Source organism: Leuciscus leuciscus, assembly GCF_965113295.1.
Source record: "Leuciscus leuciscus genome assembly, chromosome: 20".
Classification (NCBI taxonomy): Eukaryota; Metazoa; Chordata; class Actinopteri; order Cypriniformes; family Leuciscidae; genus Leuciscus; species Leuciscus leuciscus.
In genome coordinates, this window is record NC_138744.1 from 33051625 (window position 1) to 33063948 (window position 12324).

At 36.5% G+C, this 12324-nt stretch overlaps 1 protein-coding gene across 3 annotated transcripts in view; it reads left to right on the forward strand.

The window, feature by feature from the left end:
• The window catches only part of grik2 (glutamate receptor, ionotropic, kainate 2), a 239825-nt gene that overhangs the window by 201523 nt on the left and 25978 nt on the right, over positions 1-12324 (forward strand). For all 3 annotated transcript variants that reach the window (XR_014200724.1, XM_082150286.1, XM_082150285.1), the window contains one exon: positions 2404-2629. Coding sequence is in view for 2 of the 3 variants with exons in the window: in XM_082150286.1 (XP_082006412.1) it covers positions 2404-2629 (226 nt within the window). In the remaining variant the exon portion in view is untranslated. The remainder of the gene's footprint in view (positions 1-2403; positions 2630-12324) is intronic.

Consider the following 12324-nt stretch of genomic DNA (forward strand, 5'->3'; position numbering starts at 1 on the left):
TGCTAATCAATCCAAACAATCTCAAATCAACCGAAATGCACAGATAGGATCACGGTGATAAAGAAAGAAGGAAGTAAAAATGAGAGATGATCACTGAAGAACTGACAGAGTGACTTTTGTCACGTCACACTTAAAGCATTGTTTACTACTTAATTTTTAATTATTTTTTTTATGTAAGTTGAGATTTCCCTTCTTTCTTCTGTCTATCTCAGCCCCCTATGGTTTTGCCTCATCAGCAGTCGTAGTCTACATGTGCAATCGGCTGATTTGTCAAGGGTAACTCCAGAAGATTCTGATAGGCACTTGGCAAATCACCCAGTTGATCTAAAATATCGACCGGCCACAAAAAGTCATTACACACAATAATGGCAGGCAGGACCTTGAGTATGTGACTTAATTAGGTTTCAAATGCCACCAGATGTGTTCTCAGAAGCACAAAAAGACCTGAGTTTAAAATGCTTGAAGATTCTATGCAATCGGTAACCATTTCTAATGCTACTAACCTTAATATCTAAGTTGATTATGGGTTTATTTGTAGTTCCACTGGAATAAGATGGTATTATTTTGAATGCTGAATTTTGCGTGCATACATTTCAGTTTAGGAGATTAGTCAGGATTAGTCGTAAACAGATTTGTGTGCTTCTGCCACAATTTGTGCCGTAGTAATCATGTAAAGGGGGCGGAAATATGACATTTTAAGCAATAGGTGTATGATTATTCTTAAAAAGATTATTTTGAAAAACACCTGCATATGCTTTGTGTTCCCAGCAAGAGACAAGTGTGAGCGAGAAAAGCTTGTCTGTGGGTGGTTTATTAATAATTATAAAATGTGATCTCATTTGTATTTGTAGGTACACAACTTTGAGAACTATTTACAAATCATTTGAGGTTCATCAAATTGATTGGTTGATTTTATTGCATTTATAATGGATGATATTCATTAATTGTATCAATCATCTGGTGCTCCTCGTGTTGTGGTAAAAACACGTTTTAGTTCAAAGTTTTTATTTTATATTTTGTATTTGTATTTTTTTTTTTTTTTTTTTTTTTTTTTTTTTTTTTATGGTATATTTATGCAATAGTTATAAACTATTTATTACCACTTTTTGAGCTTAGACCTGAAAATGAAATTTCCAACTTAAACTGTCATACATACATTTTGAATGCGTTGGAGCACAGACTGAAGTTTGGTCTCTTTTTAAAGAAGACACTTGACAGAGTGAAATTATGAACAATAGACAAAAATATTATTTTACATTTTAATATGACATATGTATTTTTTAATTTTGACTCAAAACTGTGAGAAAATAAAGTTGTGTTCCAAATTTGAGGTTGGTATCTGAAAAAATTAGCTTTCAGTAAGATTTAGTTTGGGTGCAGTACCAAACATTTCCACTAGATGCAATTCATTTTCCATGACTTTCCAATACAGTAATTTTTAACCGTGAGGAGTACGAGTGTGACAATAAAAAAAATAAAAACAACAACACGCACTTTGATTCTCTCATCTACACAGAAGCAGCAGTTTTCATTTTTGCAAATCATACATTATTACGATAGATAGATAGATAGATAGATAGATAGATAGATAGATAGATAGATAGATAGATAGATAGATAGATAGATAGATGGATGTAACATCTCTCTTTTACGGCCGTGACGAGAGCGTTTCTCTCCTCGGCTGTGAACCGCTCCTGGCGCGCGCCTGGCAAATCCGCCGTTACAATAGCAATCCGCTTTGGAAAAAGCGCGTCTGCTCTTAAAGGGAATGTGAGATGTCGCTCTGATTGGTTTATTTCACGTTACGCCCAAACCACACCTATGAATAATGAAGCTACTTCAGACCAACCCATTTTAGATTTGCGCCTGGCGCAAGAGTCATTTATCCCGCCGGGAAAATAGCAACAGCGCCGGAGATCCGCCCACAAAGTTACTTGCGCTTTGCGCTTGACACTTGCGTTTCAGATCGTTAAAATAGGGCCCCTTGTGTCATTTTGTGATTAATCGGAGTCCTGTAATGGGATTGATCTGTCACCTGTGACGCCACTATTGCAAATTTTATGACAATTGCAGTTCCAACTTTTAGATTTCTAAAGTATATACGTAAAAAATAAATAAATACATTTTAGAAGTTGTCAATGTTTTGATATTGTGTTATGTCAATGTCTATCCAAACCAGATCTTTCTTATTTCAGATTTAGGATTAGATAACATGGTACTGGAGTTTGCATTATTGTTATTGTTTCAAGCTCAAATATTGTTTACTGTTTATTCCCAATTGTCTATGCTGTTTATTATTGAATTGTGCAAATATAGTGTTAAAATGGAGAGAAAGCCTATTTTATTGGTCAAAAAAGCATTTATGAATTAAAAGTCTGATAATGATTTTGACTTCTCTCCCAGAAAACAAAGATCTCCACGTATGATAAGATGTGGGAGTTCATGAGCAGTCGAAGACATTCGGTCATGGTGAAGAGTATCGAGGAAGGAATCGAGCGCGTGCTCACCTCAGATTATGCCTTCCTTATGGAGTCCACCACCATCGAATTTGTCACCCAGCGCAACTGCAACCTCACACAGATCGGAGGCCTCATAGACTCCAAGGCCTACGGGGTTGGCACCCCAATGGGTAAGGCTCTTTGCAATATTAGTTTTATTTTAATAATTTATCATTTACTTAACTAACACTACATTCTTGTTTCATGTCTAAAGCTGTTTCATGGTGCTTGTATCACTCTGCATGCATAAAATAATTTAAATTGATGTCAATATTCAAAAGCACTTCTTTTATTATTCGGTATGTAGTCATGTAATAAGTGGAATCCTTCACTTTGTATCAGGATTTTTTTGTTCACACTGTATATTAGGTGTCTTTAACTAAAAAGGTACAAAGTACTTATTGTGTTGATGTTGTATTGTAAAACACTTTTGCTGTTAATAAGGTGGGATAGGGGTAAGGTTGGTGCTATGGGTTGGTTTAATGGTGAGTTAAACAGTGAGGGAAGGGTAAAGAGGGTTCAAATTATAGATGTAATGTCATGGAGGTATTTTTTTTAAATATGTAAAGACTTTAAATAGTCTTAATAGTTAATGGTAAACAAACTTGGCTTGCTGTCTTTGAAGGAGTCTCAAACCTGAGGATTGGCTCGGCTCGAGCTCCACCCCCTGAAACAAAACAACGAGCTTATGCTGCGTTCACGCCATGTCATAATCGTAATTACGAGACGGCAACACTTGAAATTCTACTCTGAGCTGTTTAGGTCCTCTGACTCGGATTGATGTGTTTATATGTCTACACTATCAACGCCAAAATAAACCTGCAGCAGTCAGGTGGTACAGAAAAGAGCTCTGTAACATGCATTATTAACGTAATGTTATGTGCTTTGACCTTTGAGACATGAGGTAATTAAATGCTGTCTCTCATGACGCTTTGTAGAATCTGCTCTGGCTTTGTGCGTTCATGAGTTTTGGAGGAGGCTTGGCTCTGGTGATGCTCTGAAGGGAAGGTGGGATCTCATGCTTTCAAGCTAACTTGCTATTGCTAGCCTCTCTGAAATTGCCTACCCTACCTTAAATATAAATATAATAAATAAAGCAATACATTAAAGTAAATCAAGTGATCAAGGTCTTCAGCATTACTAGAAATGTACAGTGTGGCGAGTTTTATCAGGGTTGGAGCTAAACTCTCCAGGACAGAGTTCATGGAGTCGTCTACTCTCTAATCGCTCTCGCTGTACTTTGATGTCATACACCAATCGGTCGGTGCAGCACCACTTCAGGTTGAAGACACCTATCAACTCTCCCGATTCGTTCAAAGCCGGAGATTTGTTCACTAATGAAACACTGTTGTGTAGTGCTTGGACACGGCCAACAGCTCTGCTGTGGCTTTCACTGGAACTATTGTTTGTTTCATTGCAAAAATATACTGACATGCTGTGTTTAAAATGTACATCACTATTATGACCTTTTTGTTTGATGAACTGTTGTATACATTTATTAATATTATTTTTTACAAAAATGAATGGGAAAACAGGCATTCTTTTATAATTTTGTATTTTTTTCTTGTTATATTGTTTATAATGAATTGATTGATGAATACTAAGAAGGTTGATGTCTAACTCTAAAAAAATGTATGAGGAGTGTAGTGAAGGACATCCCGGGTCACTAAAGACCCGAGGTGTGTGTTTAAGGGTTAAATTAACAGCCAAATTCAGAATTTTGTCAGCGTACCCCCAGTCTTAGCCCAGGGGTATGTGTTCCAGTTTGGGAACCACAGCTCTAATGCAACAGTGGCTCTACTGTTGTCAATCAGCATCTCAAACAATGATTGAATTGATGCTGCAGACATCACTGCCCTAATCAATAATCAGTTACAGCTATTTGCCCAGATCTGAACACATGTGCATAATCAATTCAAAACCATTTCTATTTTGCTAAAATATTTATTCTCAGCGGCATTACCTTCCAAAAAAAAAAAAAAAAAAAAAATCATACACCTCAACAAAAACATGAATCATTGAACAGCCTGATTGAAATGAGAGACACAGTCGTTTATCATCACATCTCTGCCATGCAGAAGTGTATTCTCCTCAAAGTGTGTTTCTCTCAGACTGCAGTGTCGACTCAAATCTTCATTTCATTTTGATTAATGACTGTCTGGCTCTGTCGGTGAAGGTGAAGCGGTTGAGGTTAGCGTCTCTCATCGGCTCAGTGAATGTGCAGAAACGCGGACCCCGAGGCAAACGTGCATGAAATAGACGAATGGATGAGATAAATAAATGAAAAGAGAAACTGTGAGGCGTTTCCCCTCCTGTGCATAAGATTATCGGTCTCAGTAGCAGATTGTCTTAATCTGGTTATACATGCGGCTGCGGGCTGTGTCAGTCCTCACAGTAAGACTTGAGTCCAAAACATCTAGAATTGTATATGATACTGCTGTAAGACATCTCAACACAATGACCCTAAAACTCTTTCCTTATCACGCGTTTATAGAAAAGGGAATTAAGGTTTCTATGATTTTCTTCACATTAATTTAGAGTAAGTAGTGTGCATATCCATTTAGAGAAATATAATATATATTTTCTTTTGTACTTATTAGTTTTTGAGAGAGAAAGCTGAAGCACGTGGTTGTAGAATAACTTGGACCTCAAAGCTACATACGCAACAAATGGCCTCAGCATGTGATCGTATTGGATATAAAACAGCACGATCCATTTCATGCAGAATTGCTTTGAAAGGACTAAAATAACCAAGAATGGAAAAGGCACCTTAATGTGAGGATGAAAGGCATTTTGGCCACCTCTGAAGCCAGACTCCTCTACCACAGGCACCATGTCAATCAGCCAAATGAAAGAAAACCACAAGCTTTATTTCACTCATTCAGTGTGCTGTGTATGAACTGATGTATTATTTTCAGTTTGGTGTGGTTGCATGTGTCAAATATGTTAGTGATGTAGTCACTCCTACATAATGTAGTCATTAGTAGACCTCCTTAACCGAGACCAAGGCGGGGCGAAACCGAGTCAAGACCAAGACCAGATTCAAGTTCATTTGAAAGATCCACATTTCCTGCCAAAGAAATGTTTTATATTTAATCAATACATACAATTAGAATAATAATACACTTTATAGAGCTATTGCCAATCAAATGAAATCACTAACAACTACATTTTGAATATAGAAACACAATGAAGAAATAAAATGATAATTTTAAATATGAAATTAAAACTTCCAGTAGTTGGCAGTGAATCACTTAATGAGTGAGCCACTGAATCATTCATTCAACCGATTTGTTGAAACTAATCACTGCTGTGTGTTGCACCGGAACACACAACACTTCTGCTTTGGATTTTTTGGGAATTATTTTCATGGCCAAAATGGAGCAAAAACTTGTGTTTAAAATTGTGTCTAAAATGTAAGTCAGTTGTTAACTTCTGGTTTATTGAACGTTTCTATAAAACCAATATCATGTTTGCAATTGTGCGCATATTCGTGAAAACAGCTCTCTGGCTCTTGTGATATTTCTTAATTATATCATATAATAAAAAATCTCATACAAGTACTTTTTTTGCAATTATATCTTGAATTTTGTGGGCATTTGTAATAATTTTTTGACTTTGACTTTTTTGACACAATCGGTGTTAATGTTAATTTCGGACCCAGCACAACAGTATCAAATGAAATCAAATCAGAAATAAGTTATTTATTGCATTTGAAGCAGAAAGTTTTACATCCAATCACATTAATGATGTTAACAAATAAATAAGACAATGCACAGGCAATTTAGGGTATGTTTACCCAACAACAATATGCTTTTTCCTTTGAGTTTTCTGCGTACAGACGACACCATTGTCAGAACGATTCCCATTCACAACGGATCCGCGAAAACAACTAACCATCCTGTATTCTGCTGCCAGGCCAGTAGATGGCGATGAAACACTATAGACTGAATACAAAATACGCATGTGCATGACGTCATGACGTCATCGTCTTCAGAGATTGGCATTTTTGTTGTTTACACGGAAACGGTTTTCAAAAACGTGCAATTTGAAACCCGTTTTCAAAAATGTGCGTTTTCAGGCACCCAAAACACTGTTGTCATGTAAATGAACAACCAAAACGCATAAACAGTTTTACATTTTTAGTTGAAAACGGTGTCGTGTAAACAGCCCCTAAGAGTCCTCTTAGTCAGATACGAGTACAAACGTGGTCGATACCGAGACCTCATTGAGTACTACAACACTAATGTTCATTCAGTTTTGAAATAGAGATTGACTGATTGGACACATGACCAGACGCCTCCCACTACCTGGAATGTAGCTCTATTTATAAACATATTATAAAATATACTATTGCGTTGGGGGCAATTTGACCCCTAATTGATTTTCAAACTGCTTGAAACACTGGTAAACTGATTTATTTATTCTTGACATTTTGTGAATATTTCTCATTTAGGGTCATGAATGTGCATGCAAAGTTACAACACAAAGATGTGTTTTGGAAAGGCTGTACAAATTTTGGTTGCATTGATTATATTAGGGGTCAAATTGACCCCAATTGGTTTCCATCCAGTCAACACTTTCAAAAACAACAGAGTGAGAGTCATAGGCTGCGTTCACACTGCAGGGCTTAATGCTCAATTCCGATTTTTTGAAAAAAATCGTTTTTTTTGCAAGGCCGTTCACATTTCCAATTAAATGCGACCTTTTGTGATCTCCTGTGTGAACGTGAAATGACCCAGAAGTGACCCGCATGCGCAGAAGAGTACTCAACGGTCAACGACGTCACTTGTTGTTTGCGGAAGTAGCTAAACATGGATGTCAACAGTGGAGCTCGTTTAGCGATATTAAAGTTATTTTCCCAACGGAGCCAGCGCAATTACAATCTTCTCTTTTTAAGAAGAAAATTAAAAAGAAGGAGGAGAGCAAGGTTTTTGGCCATGGCGTTTTGTGGAGCAGTGGTAGCAACGTCGGTACAGAGAAACGTGTGGGTGCGGAGTCGCAGCCAGGAGTGGTGGGATACTGATGTGAGTGTGTTTATCTTCTCATTCCCGCCTACTTCAACGCAGAATTATGACGTTTGTCGCGTATCAATGACGTGCAGGTCGGATACATGTGACCTGGCCGTTCAGACTGAAGTCGCATTTCAAAAGATCGGATACGTATCGGATTTGGGCTACGTTCACACTGCAGGCTGAAACGACCCAATTCCGATTTTTTTGCCCCTATGCGACCTGTATCTGATCTTTTCATGACAGTCTGAACGACACAGATCCGATCTTTTCAAATGCGACCCAGGCCACTTGGGTATGTGGTCCCAAATCCGATACATATCCGATCTTTTCAAATGCGACTTCAGTCTGAACGGCCAGGTCGCATTTATCCGACCCGCACGTCATTGATACGCGGAAAACGTCATAATTCTGCGTTGAAGTAGTCATCGGTTTGAAAACGGACTGCATATTCGTCGAGCTGAGGTAAATCTGCCGAACGGGTCGACCTCGACGAGCCCGTTAATAAAAAAAATAACAAAAAAAAGCCCACGGCCATTATATATGTTATGTTAACTTATTTGTGCTGGATCTGATATTAGATAGGTCAGCGGCTGCTGTCTGGCTCTTGTGTAACGGTCGCTGCGCGCGCTCGTGTGTGTGTGTGTGTGTGTGTGTGTGAGAGAATCACAGTTAAAGTTTAGCTACTTCCGCAAACAACAAGTGACGTCGTTGACCGTTGAGTACTCTTCTGCGCATGCGGGTCACTTCTGGGTCATTTCACGTTCACACAGGACATCACAAAAGGTCGCATTTAATTGGAAATGTGAAAGGCCTTGCAAAAAAATCGATTTTTTTCAAAAAATCGGAATTGAGCATTAAGCCCTGCAGTGTGAACGTAGCCTTGGATCACATACCCAAGTGGCCTGGGTCGCATTTGAAAAGATCGGATCTGTGTCGTTCAGACTGTCATGAAAAAATCAGATACAGGTCGCATAGGGGCAAAAAAATCGGAATTGGGTCGTTTCAGCCTGCAGTGTGAACGTAGCCATATATTGTTTTATCTGAATGAGTAGGCAGGATGATTTTCACATAGTTTTGGAGCAAATATTCTAGGCTACGTGATACAATTTTCAAAAGTCTTGTGAATAAATAATCAGTATGGGTTTCATGACATTATTTCAGTGACAATTTTTGTCAATACTTTTTTTTTTTTTTTTTTTTTTTTTAAACCACGCATAAATGTCATTATCTCAAAAACTACAAACTTTTACATTATATGCTGCTGACATATTATTCTAGCAGAGTTTGTGCTGAATACAGTCTGATCAGACTTTAGCCATGAATACTGTATGTCACAAGTAACAGAAATATTCACAAATGAAAGAAACACATTTTACCCTCACAAGGCTTTGAGAACCAGACATAGGCAGAATACAATAGAAATAACAAAATAGAAGTGTATATGTTGACCCAAAAATGAACATTTTGTCATCTTGTACTCACTCATGTTCTGACTCTGTGTTATTGTAGCTCTTGCTTGAATGCAAACAATGATCTTAGACAGAATATTCAAGCTTCTTGGAAATGTTCCATACAACAAATCTAGATAGAGGTTTTTACTGCCAAGCTCAAGAAATGGGAAAAAGATCAATATGTAAGCACCTTAAAAGTAGTCCATGGCATAGATGATATAAACCATTTGTCTAAGAGAAATACCAGCATTTAAAATGTTCACTGATCATATTCCCCTCTTTTATAACTTCCACATTTCATGTGCGGATGTCTTTTTTAAATATGTCTGGTAACAGTAGCATCCGTCTTGAAATGCATTTTTAAACACTGATCAGTAAAGTTCCAGCCAGGGACAACTGAGAAGTTCTCTGCATTACGATTGATAAAAGCTACATGAACCATTATCAAGTCATTAGACCGGGAGGAAGCAAATGTCCAAGGAGAATATTACTGAGCCAGTATTGCAAGGAATGTCAATACCGATATAGTGAGAAATATTCTGATTAAAAGAAGGACAGCAACATTTCTTAACAGGGAGCTAACAATTGATCCTCAGTCAGGATCAGATATCTAGGGTCACATTCTACCGAATAATTGGACTCTTTAAATATTGGTATAAAGTCTGGTTCGTTTTGCAGCATCTTCTTACCAAGAACTGTCCATTTAACTGTGTAAGTGGCAAGTGAACTGATCAACTAAAGTTAGTTTTGTGTTTATGTGCGGCTTAAAGGGACAGTTCATCCAAAAATGATGTAGGATGTAGGAGTAGCTTAAGCTTAGGTGAGAACAGACGCCAACAAACTCAAACTCCTCGACATTTCTCTTTATAAATTCTCCTTTTAGGCTTCTAATTCGTGACCGGTGTTTTGTTTAGCTCTATACTCTGCGCTTCCACGTTCGTCAATGCTCAGAGGTCACTCATCATGCGTCGGGTCAGAGGTCACTCTTCCGCTGAAACTCTACTCACATATATGGCCGTTACCGGAAGCCAGTGATTATAGTTTATAAAGTTATAAATATATACTGTATATAATATATATATATATATATATATATATATATATATATATATATATATATATATATATATATATATATATATATATATATATATATATATATATATATATATATATGTATAGATAGCATGTAATCAATGAAACAATGTTGACTCAGTGTTGATGTGTCAACGCTAATTGCATTGAATTAAATTACTAAGTGATGTTGCTTTAGTATCACTCTTGCACCCTCAGTTAATGGTGAAGCAATGTTGAGATTTCAACCAAAAATCAACGGTAATAGTATTGATGCAACATATTTTATCAACATCACTTTTGCACCCTCAGTTACTGTTGAAACTATGTTGAACAAAAAAAATCAATGGTAATGCTATTGAATCAACATTACACTATTATTGATTCTACATCACCGATGCTGAAACAATATTGAAATTAACAAAAATAATCAATGGTAATATTGTTGAATCAACATTACACTATGATGTTGAATCTAAATCACTGCTGTTGAATCAACACTGAAATCTTTGATCAATGTTACAATGTGATGTTGGTTCTAAATACATTTTGTTGAAACACTGAAAATACAACTGAAAAGTAATGTCAAACAATATTGCCATCTGATGTACCAAGTTAATGTTGAAACAACATTAATATTTCAACTAAATGGTGCATCAACAAATTCCTGACCATTTCAAAATTTGGTGAAAACTTTAAAATATAAATTACACTTTTCCAGCAGTTGAGTCAATGCATGTTATTCAATCAATCAATGATAAAAACATATTAAAAGATCATTCTTTAAAAAAAGAAAGGGGGAGAAATAGGACAAAAGCATTTCAACCTTTAAAAATAAAATTGGCTTCAAAAGTCTGATGTCATAACTACAGGTGGTCCAACAGTTCAGGTTTTTAAAAATCAGAGTACTGACTCTTTTCCTTTGGGTTCTCTGAAATCTGAAAAAGACAGCATGATGTTATTCAAGAACAAGTCAATTCATTTGTCATACATACAACATTCAAGAATGTTAATATACTAAACACAATATGATTCACTTTTTTTTTTTTAAGTTGCTGAACACAAAATATTCTAACTACGATTATAGTATCGTTAAATTCTGTTTATTTAATGTATTTTTCTCAAATCTATTAATGCTTCAATATCAAAAGAAAGCACTATGACAGGGGTGTCCGATTTTACCTCCAGCCCTAATTAAACACACCTGAGGCAGCTAATCAAGCTAATCACGGTCATTAGGATCATTGAAAACTTCCAGGCTGGTGTGTTGGAGCTAAACTCTTCATGAAGAGGAACAAACACCTCTGAGCTATAGCCATTAACTATATCTCAGTTAATTTTATGTCAAACTACATGGCATTCAAGTAACAAGTTTATCTTGTAATAAAAGAGCTTAGGTTTTTTTCAATGAAAATTTCTTGAACACAAAATAAGACATTTTAAAGAATGTTGGTAACCAGGGGTGGCCATACGCTGATTTCACGCAGCCGCCATTTTGAAATCGAAAGTGAGGCTCCGGTGGGAAGAACCCCGGAAGTAAAGATAAACAACAATGCCTTGGATTACCAACCTGAAGCTGCTGCCGCGATTTACACTATTGGATGTTAATATCCAATATAGGATATGTATATAGTTCATTCCTGCTTCGTTTTTTACATTCTGAATTATATATAAAAAAATTATTTTATTTATAAATTAATTTCACTGTATATAGTCTAAAGTATGAAAGAAATGTTTGTACATTTTTAGAATTGACACAACATCATTAAACACAACAATACGCCATCACATTCACGACTCTCCTGTGATTAAAGGCGACACTTCCGGTTTTCTTCCCACCGGAGCCTCGCTTTCGATTTCAAAATAACGGCTGCGTGAAATCAGCGTATTGATTTCCATAGTAGGAAATAAATACCATGGAAGTCAATGGCTACCATCAACTTTCTGGTTACCAACATTCTTCACTCGATCTTCTTTTGTGTGCAGCAGAAGAAAGAAACTCATACTGGTTTGGAACAACTTGAGGGTGCATAAATGTTGACAGAAATTTTCATTTCGGCCTGAATCATCCCTTTGAAGCTGCAGATGAACCTTATGTAGACCTTAATCTCTTTAAATATCACAAAATAGCCATGTCAGTCACTTTCTTTATAAACAAAAGATGTTTTTTTTTATTGTTGTGTTTCAGTGAAAACAAGCTAAACTGAATGGAAATCAGTTACATTTCTCAAATTTAGGAATGTGAATGATTACCTGATTAAGCAGTGATAAGGCACAGGATATCAT